The sequence below is a fragment of the Xenopus tropicalis genome, chromosome 6 (assembly GCF_000004195.4).
Source record: "Xenopus tropicalis strain Nigerian chromosome 6, UCB_Xtro_10.0, whole genome shotgun sequence".
Classification (NCBI taxonomy): Eukaryota; Metazoa; Chordata; class Amphibia; order Anura; family Pipidae; genus Xenopus; species Xenopus tropicalis.
The window spans coordinates 6,052,182-6,066,263 of record NC_030682.2 but is presented as its reverse complement, the minus strand read 5'-3'; the positions used below and the strand labels follow the sequence as shown (position 1 = coordinate 6,066,263).

Genomic DNA, 14,082 nt, shown 5'->3' with positions numbered 1-14,082 from the left:
CGCCACGGAAACCCCACCTAAAGTTCAACAGACCCCTATGGATGCTCAAATGCCTAAACCTGATGGGGGTGGAAATGATGTAGCCCAAAGTGACTCTCTTCCCTCTGAGGACCGGCCTATTCCTGTGAGGGATAATTTGAATCCTGCATCCCCGGAGTTTGTACCAAGGTCTGAGACAAACCAGAGGTTGTTGCTGATGGAAACTCTTTTAATGAGGATTTGGGTAGGGGACTCCCCCCGAGAGAGGTGAGACGGGGTGCGCGAGTTCGGCAGCCCCCACCTGTACTGACTTCTTATGTACCACATGCTGGGCTTTACCATGCCTGGGTAGGGGCGGTGTCCAATCTGGTAAATATGCTGCCGGTGTTTGCACCGATTTTGTATGCTTCAAGTTATTGCATTACTTGCAGGGGGAGAATGTAGGGGAGCTGAGTACACTTGTCTCCCCTCTGTGCTGTTACTGTGCAGGAGGAGCCCCCCCCCCCTGTGTGAGCCGACAGGAAGGAAGTGAGAGAGACAAGGGGCTGGGAGCGCACACAGGGTTCTGTATAAGGAAGTAATTGGGAACCCTCAGTGGCAGGAAGTGCGTTATTTTAGGGTGCAGAAGGAAAGGGGGTCCCTGTCAGGGCTCTGAAGGGCAAAGCGCGCTCTCCTCAGGGCACGGAAAGCCAAAGGGAGTTCTTCTCAAGACTCTGAAGTACTTGCCCCATAAGTGGGGATTCCCCTCAGCAGTTCAGGAAGTACCGGCTGGGTTATGTGAGGGAAGTTGCCCCTGGCTGGCAGGCTGTATCTATCCCTGCAAGTATAAAGGTACAGTGTCCTGCCAATAAACCCATCAGCCTTCCCTGTGTGTGTTGTGGATCAGAGAAGTTTCAGAGGAATTTATCAGTGTACCTGCTCCTCCATATAAGCGGAGGCACAAGGATCCTGTAGCGCCACACGCAGGTAAATGCGTTCAGCAGTAGCAAAAGAGGCTACACAGCTTTGTATGTCTGGGTGACAGGTCCCCTTTAAAGGGGTCAATTAGGACCCCCCCAGTGCAGCTGTAATTGTGCAACACTGGCCACAGTCACTGCGTAAGACCTGTCATTCATTAAAGGTATTTGTGCTGCTTTCTTCCCCCCCATAAATGACATAGATAAAATGCTGCTTCTGGAGCTGACTGCTGCTGGCTTTTGATTTTGTGTCTCTTCTACTTGATTAGAAGATAAATTGTGTTTGGAAGTAAAAAATGTGTTTCTACAAATTTACTGCAAAACTGTCTGAGTAGATTGTTCTGTTTCCTCTGCCAGAGAGACGCCGGGGGCGGCTGTTCTACTGCTGATATGGACAAATGCAGACTCAGCCGTGGCTCCCGGGATCCCCAGCTGCTGGGTAAGTAATGAAAGGGTTAATGTTATCTCTAACAGAAAATAACTGCCAGCCCTTTAGAAATGTTTACATGAGACTCCCCCACAGCTGGGCTCTCACAGGCATAGTGGAGGATAAGGGTGACCAAGCTGAACTATAACTCTCACAGGTGCTTGCAGAACAAACCCTGGGTGCTGGTGGTTGTTATCTTTTAACCTGGACGATCGATATCTGGCCACCGTTAGGACACGCCCACCCCTCATGTGAAACCCAGACAGGGACCTGAGAGGATCTATAGGGAGCTCCAATAAAGGGGCCATTGTTACAGATAGGGTTAATGTTAACTTGATACCCCCAGTTAGTTGTGCCAGTGATGAATACATTGCTACCTGCGCCTGATTACTTTGCATTTTTGTATTTAGTGTATTTATTCATTACAGTAACTATAGGATAACCTAATACCCGAGATATTATGAACTTCAGTATGGGAATAAGTCTAACAGCAATTTATTCTTGTTTCTGCAGGTTTCCCAGTGGTTCAGTTGGAGAGGATACAGTTCCATTCTGGGAAATATAAGACAATGTCTGAAGATTTTAAAAGGAAAGAGCAACAAATACTGATTGGGCTTCACCTGAGTAAGTGCACTTTAAGTCATTTTATTTTGCTGTAAGTGGAACAGCCCCATGGGCACTTATTTTCTACAATTTGTAAGTAGATCAGTTTGCTTTGGATAAAAAGTTCCCTGCAGGGCCAGCCAGTTTAGATCAAATTATTTAGGGGGGCACCCTTCTGTCATTGAGCCTTGAGAAAGAAAGAAACTCCTGCTGTTGGTTCCCAGTAGCCGCACACACAGGGGCACATTCAGGCTTTTGCTTCTTACCTTGCTTCCCAGGGGGTAATGCCGGGCTCAGCTTGCCTTCTTCCTGGGGAGTTTTCTCACTGGGAGCCCCACGCCGGCTTCCAACCTCCTGGGCCCGAGCCACTTGCACATTCCTCTGCTTTTGCTTTCTGATCTCAGCCAGACTTTTTTTCTCATTACTGTCACTGCTGTTCCTTCTCCTTGATCCTTGGGTTCCCAGAGAGGAGGAGAGTGACTTCGGACTTGAACGTTCAGCCTGAAGGCTAGGCCCCAAAGCCTGGGCCTCACTTTGTCTGGTATCCCAATCAGCTCTAGCAGGGCCTGGGCTTGTTCTGGAAACAGCAGAGCTCTCTGACCCACACCTTACAATGGGGGGATCAGATAGGATCTGTGCCACTGTGACAGAATGCTCTGTTATACAGATAGCTAGAATCTCAGCCATAAAGCAGGGCAGGACTGCTGCTTACAATGGGGGGATCAGATAGGATCTGTGCCACTGTGACAGAATGCTCTGTTATACAGATAGCTAGAATCTCAGCCATAAAGCAGGGCAGGACTGCTGCTTACAATGGGGGGATCAGATAGGATCTGTGCCACTGTGACAGAATGCTCTGTTATACAGATAGCTAGAATCTCAGCCATAAAGCAGGGCAGGACTGCTGCTTACAATGGGGGGATCAGATAGGATCTGTGCCACTGTGACAGAGCTCTATTTGATAGAATTGGATTAAAACTTCATCCAGTCTAATCTTACTGTATGTCTTCTGCTCCAAGAAATATGAACAAGGGCATTATGCTGCTGTATAGTGAAATAAACACAAACAATAAGGTGACTATAGATCTTTAAGGGGAAGCAACATTGTCATGTGATGGTATATTCAGAGGTGCACTATGGGTGACAGGTTATGTCAGGACTATGGTTACAGCAAGAAAATAGATCTGTTCTTTTAGAGAAGTAATAAGAATGGGACATTTCTGTGTTTTTATTTGAACAGAGAACAAGGAGGAGAGGAGGAGACTCAGTGCTGCTGGATACAGACTGGTTCCATATGGATCAGGAATCACAGAGATGAACAGGGAGAGGAGAGAAGGGCTTGGTGCAAGGAAGCAGACAGGAAGTGACACAAACAGGAAGTTCCCTACATGCAATGGCTTTGTTGCCAGATCTGCCCACAGTAACCAACCTCCGGTGCTTCAGAAACCTCACGCCCAGGAGATGAATTCTGCCCCAAAAGCCCAACAGAACCAAATGCCCCAACTTTGCACAGTAACTGGGGGGAAGCTGATTGTAACCCCCAAATTAACAAAACACACACAGCCTGATGCTGAGGAAAAGCTACATGGAAGTCAGAAAAAGATAAACAATAATTCAGGCAAAATCCAATATTCTACTGTACATCAGACAAGGAAGGCATTAGCCCAAAGCACAAAGCAAACTGTTTTCCCTAAACCATTTGGGGTTATAAATCCGTTTGTCTGTGTTAAGTGCAAGAGAAGGTTCGGCAGCAATGGGAACCTCCTCATCCATCAGCGCATTCACACAGAGAGACCGTTCTCTTGCACTGATTGTGGGAAATGTTTCTCCCAGAGAACCATCCTCCGAGAGCACCGCCGGGCTCATATGGGAAAGGGGCCCTTCCCCCACAGCACTGGGGGCAATAAAATCCCATCAGGTAAGGGCAACTTTCAGAGGCACCAAGGGGCGAGTGCTAAAGGGAAACCACTTACCTGCACTGAGTGTGGGAAATCATTCAAATACAAGTCTGAGTTGCAGAAACATGAACGCACACACACCGGGGAGAAACCTTATGTTTGTACCCAATGTGGTAAAGGCTTTTCCCACAAGGCGAATCTTAATACACATTCAGTTATTCATTCTAGAAAGAAACCATTTACCTGCACTGAGTGTGGGAAAGGATTTATAACAAAACAGCCTCTGCTTGAGCACTTCCTGATTCACACAGGAGAGAAACCATTTGCCTGTCCAGAATGTGGGAAATGTTTCCGACTAAAGGAGTTTCTTACAAGCCACCTTCTGACTCACACTGGATTAAAGCCATATACCTGTACTGAATGTGGGAAAAGTTTTGCTAACAGGGGAAATTTTTATCGACATTGTCATCTTCACACTGGGAATAAGCCCTATTCCTGTACAGAGTGTGGAAACTGTTTTGCAACAAAGATTGAACTGCAAAGGCACCGCCTCGTACACACTGGGGAGAAACCATTTGTCTGTAGAGAGTGTAATTCAAGCTTTGCAAGGTTAGTAAACCTTAGATCACACCAACAGCTTCATACAGGAGAGAAACCATATAAATGCACTGAGTGTGGGAAATGTTTCCGTATGAGGAGCCATCTAGAATCTCATAAGAAGACTCACACTGGGATTAAGGCTTTCGTCTGTGCAGAGTGTGGGAAACAGTTCACTCACAAACACAGCCTCCGCCATCACCAGCTGATGCACACTGGAGAGAAACCATTTGTCTGCAATGAGTGTGGGAAAAGCTACAGGCAGAAGAGGAGCCTAAATGCTCATCTACGAGTTCACACAGGAGAGAAACCCTTTGCCTGTACAGAGTGCAATAAAACCTTCCAATCAATAAGTTGGCTTCAATCCCACAAACAGACTCACACTGGCCTGAAGCCCTATCAGTGTAATGAGTGTGGCAAATCCTTCTTAATGAAGGGAAATCTTAAGGTTCATCAGCAGCGACATATAGGAGAAAAACCTTATACCTGTGCCGAGTGTGGGAAAAGTTTTACCACAAAGGGAAGCTTACACAAACACAGTGACACTCACACTGGGATAAAGCCATACACCTGTACAGAGTGCGGGAAATGTTTTGGAGGAAAGAATGAACTGAAATGCCACCAATCTATCCATACTGGGGAGAAACCATTTGAGTGTACAGAGTGTGGGAAACATTTTGCATCTCGTTCAAAGCTCAATAACCATCAAAAGATTCATACAGGGGAGAAACCATTTGAGTGTACAGAGTGTGGGAAACATTTTGCATCTCGTTCAAAGCTCAATAACCATCAAAAGATTCATACAGGGGAGAAACCATTTGAGTGTACAGAATGTGGGAAAAGCTTCTGTTATAGATGGCACCTTACAGCTCACCAGCGGATTCACACTGGGATTAAAGCTTTTGTCTGTACCGAGTGTGGGAAACAGTTCCCGGCCAAGCACAGACTCCAGCAGCACCAGCTGATTCACACCGGTGAGAAGCCGTTTGTCTGTACTGAGTGTGGGAAAAGCTACAGGCACAAGAGGAACCTAAATATTCATATGAATTCTCACACAGGAGAGAAACTTTAAGACAGTTTGTTCCAAAACATTTTGACCAGAGAATGATGCCAGTTTCCACAAAACATCTCACAAGCTTTGGCCTAACTGATCACACAAATTTTTCCTGGACCCCCACTGGTGACCTGAAATATGGGTCCCCCATGATTCTGCATGTGTCACTGGCCACCTGTGATCCTTCTGTGGGTCCCTTTATAGAGGCGACAGACCCCCCCTCTATAGTGCTACAAAACTACACAAAAGATTAAAACTAGGGATGCACCAAATCCACTATTTCTGGATTCGACGGAATACCGAACCAAGTCCAATTTCTAATTTGCATATGTAAATAAAGATATGGAAGGGTTAAAGACCGGATATATTTCAATTTCTGTGTTTATGTGACAAGGATGAGGAATTGGAATTGATTCAGCCAGGAGTGTGCTCAGATCACACATTCTGATGGGAGGGGGAGTGAATTCTCATGGGAGGGGGGAGGAGAGGGCTGAGCCAACTCTGGCCGTGGGAAAGATGGATTTTTCTGAGAGTGGAAGCCACATACCCTAAGAACAAGTTTACAAAAAAGGAGACAAGAAATCCTGTGTTTCTTTTGGTAGAGGACTCAGCATTTCTATGAGTGCTTATGGCTGTATTTACATAGACCTTACTGAGTTTTTAACCTTTCCTTCTCCTTTAAATAAACACGGACATGTTTTAAAGAGGACATATACCATCATTTTTTACAATGCACTAAACAATACAAAATAATGTAAAACATAAAAAAACACAAAAAAAGTGCTTTTATTTTAAAACCTTTCCATCAGTGAGTTGGCATGTTTATTTGTGAATCAGGCACATTTGCTTTGGAACATACCATTGCACTACAACTTAGCTTATTGGTCAATAACTAGATTATTAATCTGGCAGCAGCACAAACAAAACTGTGCAGCCAGGGAGCAGAGAGACACAGAGGGAGGAAACTGGGAGCTGTTGAGTTAAGCCTGTCAATCAGTGCTGTGACCACTTCCTGTGGGAGACTGAAGGGACACGCCCACCTTCCATTTCACTCTGGCTACTGACTTGGGAGGTTGTCTCTGCAGCTCTCATGTAATGGCAGTTTTAGGAGGTAAAATGCTTCCAAAATGTCTTTTTTCTGCATCATTTCACATTTTGAGGGAGGATGAATATTATAACTGAATATGAACTTTATATAAAATGTCTCCTTTAAAGATAGAACTGATCTAGATAGAGTTATAGGCTCCAAACCAAAAGGCCAAGAACCTTAGACAGTATCTTGTACAGCTGGGGTGTAGTCAGGCTGCTGCCTTGTGTTACACTGTTTCAGGGGTCAGTCTCCCCCAGCGAGTCAGGTCTGTCAGGCTGCTGCCTTGTGTTACACTGTTTCAGGGGTCAGTCTCCCCCAGCGAGTCAGGTCTGTCAGGCTGCTGCCTTGTGTTACAGTGTTTCAGGGGTCAGTCTCCCCCAGCGAGTCAGGTCTGTCAGGCTGCTGCCTTGTGTTACAGTGTTTCAGGGGTCAGTCTCCCCCAGTGAGTCAGGTCTGTCAGGCTGCTGCCTTGTGTTACAGTGTTTCAGGAGTCAGTCTCCCCCAGCGAGTCAGGTCTGTCAGGCTGCTGCCTTGTGTTACACTGTTTCAGGGGTCAGTCTCCCCCAGCGAGTCAGGTCTGTCAGGCTGCTGCCTTGTGTTACAGTGTTTCAGGAGTCAGTCTCCCCCAGCGAGTCAGGTCTGTCAGGCTGCTGCCTTGTGTTACACTGTTTCAGGGGTCAGTCTCCCCCAGCGAGTCAGGTCTGTCAGGCTGCTGCCTTGTGTTACAGTGTTTCAGGGGTCAGTCTCCCCCAGTGAGTCAGGTCTGTCAGGCTGCTGCCTTGTGTTACAGTGTTTCAGGAGTCAGTCTCCCCCAGCGAGTCAGGTCTGTCAGGCTGCTGCCTTGTGTTACAGTGTTTCAGGGGTCAGTCTCCCCCAGCGAGTCAGGTCTGTCAGGCTGCTGCCTTGTGTTACAGTGTTTCAGGAGTCAGTCTCCCCCAGCGAGTCAGGTCTGTCAGGCTGCTGCCTTGTGTTACACTGTTTCAGGGGTCAGTCTCCCCCAGCGAGTCAGGTCTGTCAGGCTGCTGCCTTGTGTTACACTGTTTCAGGGGTCAGTCTCCCCCAGCGAGTCAGGTCTGTCAGGCTGCTGCCTTGTGTTACAGTTTTTCAGGGGTCAGTCTCCCCCAGCGAGTCAGGTCTGTCAGGCTGCTGCCTTGTGTTACACTGTTTCAGGGGTCAGTCTCCCCCAGCGAGTCAGGTCTGTCAGGCTGCTGCCTTGTGTTACACTGTTTCACTTTTACTTTTTAAAACATTTTATTGAAGTTTTGCAATAAACATGTAAGATGAATAATGACAAATTATTTAAACATAGGTTGTACAACAATAGTCACATTCGACAGTTTGTCTTTCAAAAAGATAAGAAATGAAGAAAATAGAATACTTACAGAGAAACAAAATAAGTTATATAAATAGAGAAAAACAAAACAAAAACAAATTAATTAACTTTGCCCAGTGGATAAACTATAAAAAGAAAAGGAAAAAAAAGTTTCCTAGAGAGCAAAATCAAGGATAGTTTTGCTAATATCTTCGTGAATTAGTGAAATAAATCTATATATGCAGCATTTTATAAATCTGATCCTTATTACTTATATCTATAGCATTAAAGAAAAATGACCAGGTATTTTTAAAAGGAATCCTGGATTTAGGTGCACTTGTTTTTCCCTGGTCGTACTCCATATCAGCACTATCTGGGATATCCCCGCCCCCATGCCCCATCAGAAGGATCCTCCCCAAAGCTTTAAAAGCCACCCCCACCCCCTCTATGGCGTCTTTTTTTCCTTCTGCTTTCCTTGCTCCATTGGAAGCAACATTTTTGCTTTTTAGCCTTGGGAAAGCATTAGGTGACCGGAAATGGCACCTAGGGACTGGGGTTTTTTGGTCCATGAGATCTTTTCCCCTGCACATTACCTCATATCCTGGGATCTTCGGCTCTGTTCTGCTTGATAAGGTAGGACAATGCTGTTTGGTATATTTGATCCCATGTGCCTTTCTGGTTTGTCATAATGGCATCCAATGGCAAGTGCTAGTCCCCCCATCCGTATGCCCTCCCAGGCCGTGAGTGTCTGGTGGCAATGGTGTGTGGCCCGACACACTTAATATTTTTGCGGATGGGCGAGGGAGGTGGAAGTTAGCAGTCCTCAACATTTAGTTAGTGGCCTGAGTCTGGCGATCTCCATATTCCTTTTTGTTCTACTGTGTGGAGAGATTTTTTTTTTTTTAATAGAGCCAGAGTTCAAAGCCTACTGCCTCCCTCACAAAGTCTTTCCTAAGGTTTTGTATTAAGAGGTGTTTAAAAAAAAAAAAAAAAAAAAAGGGCCTGACACCCCACTGTCTTTAAACATTGGGCTGCATTATGTACTACAAATGGGTTAGTTTGCCTGCTAGTTGCTACATACCTGGATAGCTTTAGCTGAATGTAACCAGTCAAATATTATGGTTACTTGCAGACAGATTGGGTGATTCATTGAACCTTTCAGTTGCTCTGGATTGTGTTACAGTTGCTAGGGCAGAGCCATGTAGTAACCTTGGGAACTGCCTAATGAAATGCATTCCTGAGTAGCCTCAGGTGAATGTGATTATGTGCTAAGCTACACTCTACCTGAGCTTTCCAGAGATTGCAGCAGTCCTGTGTCATGGCTACTTGCTGATACATGGGGTAATGCGTCAACTCCTTTCAGCTGCCCGCATTGTGTTATGGTTGCTAGGGCACTGTAGTGTAGTTACTAAGAACTGGCTAATTAGATGCATTCCTGAGTAGCCTCAGGTGAATGTGATTACGTGATCAGCTACACTCCAGCTGAGCTTCCCAGAGAGTTGCACCAGTTCTGTGTTATGGCTACTGCTACTACACCAGGTAATGCACTAATATAAACACCTTCCATAGTAAGTGAAATAGTAGTCAGGGCATTATAGAGTTGAAGTACCTCTGAGATCTGTATCTGCATTAGCTGGGTATAATTATGTGTATGCACATGGATCCAGTACTTTGCCATCACGATTGTAGCCAGATTGTATTGCTGCATTAGGGCTGAAGTTGTTCAGGTGCCTCGCTAGTAGTAGCCTGGCTAATTATGTTTAAAACTCTGTATAAGGGTCTGTAGTATAACCCTACTGGCTAATAGGGGTGTAACCAGAGTACCTCTGCTGAAGGTAATTATGTAATTAGCCAAAGGTGTTGTGGCTCTCATTCCAATCCTGAGTTCCCAGAGTATAGCACCATGGCCTGGGAAGGTAAGGTTCTGTATACTGATTTTGTTTGCTGGTTTCCTATAATCAGTCCTCCTTTAGGAACCTCTTTCCAGTTTTTGATGCCTAAGGTAGGCCATAACTATTGGCTTAGAGAGCTATAGTATTATAGAAATCGAGAGCCCTTTATTCTGATCACTTAAAGGTGTTTTGTAGCACACTGCAGAGGGCTGTAATCCTACCTTGTCAGCTAGCAGCAATTATTGGCCGTGCTTTGGGGTCCCCAGGCCAGGCTTGTGTTGCTACCAGTAAACTAACACAATTATTGATTTGTGATTAGCATTATCTGCATATGTGTTAATAGTGTATTGCCATGTAGTTTTCTTTCAGGCTATGCATGGGCACATTGCCATTAAGTGTTCCTATACTTATGCTGTATGTTTCTCTGTACAATAATCACCAGCAGATTTTTTTTTTTTTTTTCACTTTTCTAAGGTTTAGAACCCTGTATTATGCATGCTTAAACTGCAAATGTCTGGGTACCAGATAATATTCATTAGTTCTTGAGCAACCATTGGCTGGTAACAATTTGGGCAGTAAGCATACCTAAAGCTTTAGCTGACTGAATGTTTGCTGTACTGGGCAATGTGCATGTTCATGAATCTGCAGCCCAAACAGAGTGCATCTCTAGCATCTCCAAATATGTGCTATTAGCATGCCTAAAGCTGCAGCACAATTCATGGTTCCTGTATTATGCATGCTTAAACTGCAAATGCCGGGGTACAAAATAATATTCATTAGTTTCTGCAGCAACCAGAGTCTGGCACCAGTTTGGGCAGTAAGCATACCTACAGCTTTAGCTGATTGAATGTTTGCTGTACTGGGCAATGTGCATGTTTATGAATCTGCAGCCCAAACAGAGTACTATCTCCAGCATTTCTTTTATCTGTGCTATTAGCATGCCTAAAGCTGCAGCACAATTCATGGTTCACTGTGTCCTATTATTGATAAGCTTCATAAGCTGTTGCCAGTTCTGGGTTTTGTAGGCCTTTTTTGCAGTACTTCTAAGACCAGGTAGTATGTATGGGCCAAGCTGCAGGTTTCATTGGGCCCTGTGGGTATGCAAGCGGAATGCATTACGGTTATAACTACATCTGAACCAAAAGGGTTATGCTCACATGCTGTAGTTCAACTGTGGGGCCATTGGGCCTGTAGTAATTATTGAGCCTGGCATAAAACCATGATCCATAATATGCTGCAAAACAAACATTCCTCTGAGTTTGCAGTTATTCTAGAGCCCAGCAACATGCATTCCTTTGTGCAGCAGGGAGGCATCACTTTAGTATATACACTTGGTGAACAGCATCTGACTTGCATGTTCTACAGGGCTCTCTCATGAGTTTGATCTACATGGTAAGTCAGTCCAAAAACATTAAATAGTTAAATAGGGGCTGGCTCCATGACCGGTTTGAAGCAAACCCATCAGTGTGTTCATGAATCTCCACATTGCTAGTGTATAACACTAGCCTTTTTTGAAAGGTGCCAGTACACTTGTTGGTATTGCCTCTTGGGAGCTAAAGGCTGGCAGGTTGCAGCCAATCTCATGGCATCTGCGGGATTGCAGTAGCTCAAGCAGGGTAATAAGATGGCATGTACATTACATCTTAATTATGTTGCTGGGTATCTTCTCTGCCTTGAATAGCTTCACAGCTAAACGCTTGTTTTCGAAGCTGTTTTTTGTTGACAGGGGTTAGGTGTTTTTTGCCCAGCAAGCAGCCGTTAAATAGACTATGCATTACCTTGCTAAGCTATCATTGTCACTTCTGTTGGGTTCGGAGGGTCTAACCCTTGCATTGAATTGGCTGTGGGATTACAGCTGTTTAGGCATATTGTATACATTCTACAGGGCTTGAGAATATATAAAGGTTCACCTGGCTTCCAATTACATGCTGTAAGTAAATGTTTTGGGGTAGCTGCCATTCCATACCTGGTTCCCCCAAGAGGACACGTGTTTGCTCTTTGGGTTTTCTGTTATACACTGTTCTGATTGCAGGGCATATGGCAGGGAATGACCTGGTCTCTCAAGGGATGTGTCACATTCGCACTGCTTGGGATGACCTATGCTTTCCAATTTATGGACTGTGCCATCATAGTCTATAGAGGTAAGTTCTACCTACATCTCCCTGCCTAGGGCCCAGTTATCTGGCCCATAGTATTGCCTGCGCAACAGTTAATTACTTGCCCTGAGGTATTCTCCCTTTGGTGAGGGTGCCTCCAGCTGGGAAGCTTGAAACAGGGTGTTTTTGACTTCCATCAAATTAGTCCGGATACAGGGCATACACACTGGTTAGGTCTAGAAGCTCTAACCTTAACTCATACTTGAAAGACATTCCTTATTCCTACCCAGTTGTCTACATTGGCTGGGATTGTCTTCCTGTTCCTATGCTATATATTAGTTTAGCGGCATGGTGGCTATGAGTATGCCTTCCCGTCCAGGGTATATCATATGTAGTGGCATTGCCGTTCATGTCTTCTGTCATGGGTTGCCCTGCTTGTCTCATTTTATGCTAGTCCCCATAAAGGGACAGCATATAGCCCAAAAATTAGGGACTGTTTTGTCATTGCAGTACCTGAGATTCCTGGAATTAGGTTACTCTTGTGGAGGGTTATCATTCTAGTATGTGACCTCGGCATGAGAGCAACCTTTAAAGATTGTTATGGGATAGAATGCTACTAACGGTCAAGAGGTCAGCATAAGCACATATAGGACTCATAAAGGTCTGACAGGGCTCACATGGTTTCTGCCTATAGTACTTCCTTCATGATGCATATCTTCTACCTTGTAATGTTCATGTTGCATTAGTTCCAGATACTGATATGTATAGAGACCGGATTCTCTGCTATGGTTTAGCAGGTATTTTCCACTTGCGGTGAATTTCACAGCTGTCAAATGGTATGTCTCTAAATAGTTTTGTGAAATTCTGGGAGTTTGTTCTTATGGTGTGTCAGGCACTGTCCACCTCTAACCAAGTGGCGATGAGATGGTCAGTTTGGGGTCACACTCACTGTGTGTGTTTCTCTGTGTAGGTCTGGGTCCTAGCAGGATCTTCTTTCCTTAGTATCACTGTTCATTCTTTCTCCTGGTTTGGTTTGAGATCAGCCAATCCTATTAGAAGTCTTCAATACATTGCTAGGTTCTTTTCCTGAAGTTGTTAGCATGACAATGGATAGGTTACTATGACGTTCAGCAAAGTTATTGCAGTACCATCCAGAAGTCTGCCAGAGCCTAGTTTCCCTCCCAACTGGGTATTAGCTTGCTATGTCCCAGATAGTGCTGATATGGAGTACGACCAGGGAAAAGGGAAAATTGTATCATACTTACCGTGATTTTCCTTTCCTGGGAGTACTCCATATCAGCATGTTCCCATCCCTTATGCAATGGTAGTCTTAAAGCTCGTAACAAAGACGCCATAGAGGGGGTGGGGGTGGCTTTTAAAGCTTTGGGGAGGATCCTTCTGATGGGGCATGGGGGCGGGGATATCCCAGATAGTGCTGATATGGAGTACTCCCAGGAAAGGAAAATCACGGTAAGTATGATACAATTTTCCCTTTTGCTCTGATGGCCCCGCGCCGGCTCAGCTGATTAAGATAAGAAATCATTTCTGTTATAGGAGGGGTTTCCTCTTTTACCCAATAATAAAATAATGCTTTTTTAGAGGCAGCCATAAACAAAAATAATAATTTATAAAAATTTTGTGCTAAGCAGACTGGTAAAATGCTTGATAACACCTCCTCTTTTTTTTGTAATAGAGTAAAACAAGGAGATAAATTTATATTTAATTCAAACTGTGGTTCAAGAATCTTTCCACCATGTTCTAGAAGTTCCCAATCTTCGGACAAGACCATAGGTAGTGGAATAAATTTAGTGCAAAATGTAAGGTTCTCTTTTTGCAAATCTCTCACGTTCTGTCTTAATATGAGATTTATTTTCCCTATATACACCAAAGAACATGGGTATAATAATAAATATATACAAAAGTCCATGTGGCATGTATATCTGCCCCTGTATAGCAGTTAGCAAACCAGTCCCCTTCAATGAAAGAATTGCTGGTAGAGCTATTATAACAATTAGCACCCTAAGGGCAAAGACACATGCGGCCATTAGTAGCTGCAACTTTTTAAAAGTTTACAAATTATTTACAAAAGCAGAGAGCAGCTTCTCTGTAGTGGTGAGTGAATCTGTTCCATTTGGCTTTGCCAAACAGTTTGAGAAACAGAGTAAAAATTTGCAAAAT

At 44.6% G+C, this 14,082-nt stretch overlaps 1 protein-coding gene across 1 annotated transcript; it reads left to right on the top strand.

Moving 5' to 3' along the window:
- Positions 1–1,295: 1,295 nt before the first annotated feature.
- On the top strand, positions 1,296–5,989 carry LOC105947707 (oocyte zinc finger protein XlCOF6-like). Its single transcript, XM_031904355.1, has 3 exons — positions 1,296–1,374; positions 1,876–1,986; positions 3,206–5,989. Exons 1-3 carry the CDS (start codon positions 1,326–1,328, stop codon positions 5,530–5,532), a joined length of 2,487 nt encoding a protein of 828 aa, XP_031760215.1. The 5' UTR covers positions 1,296–1,325; the 3' UTR covers positions 5,533–5,989.
- The last annotated feature ends 8,093 nt before the right edge of the window (positions 5,990–14,082 follow it).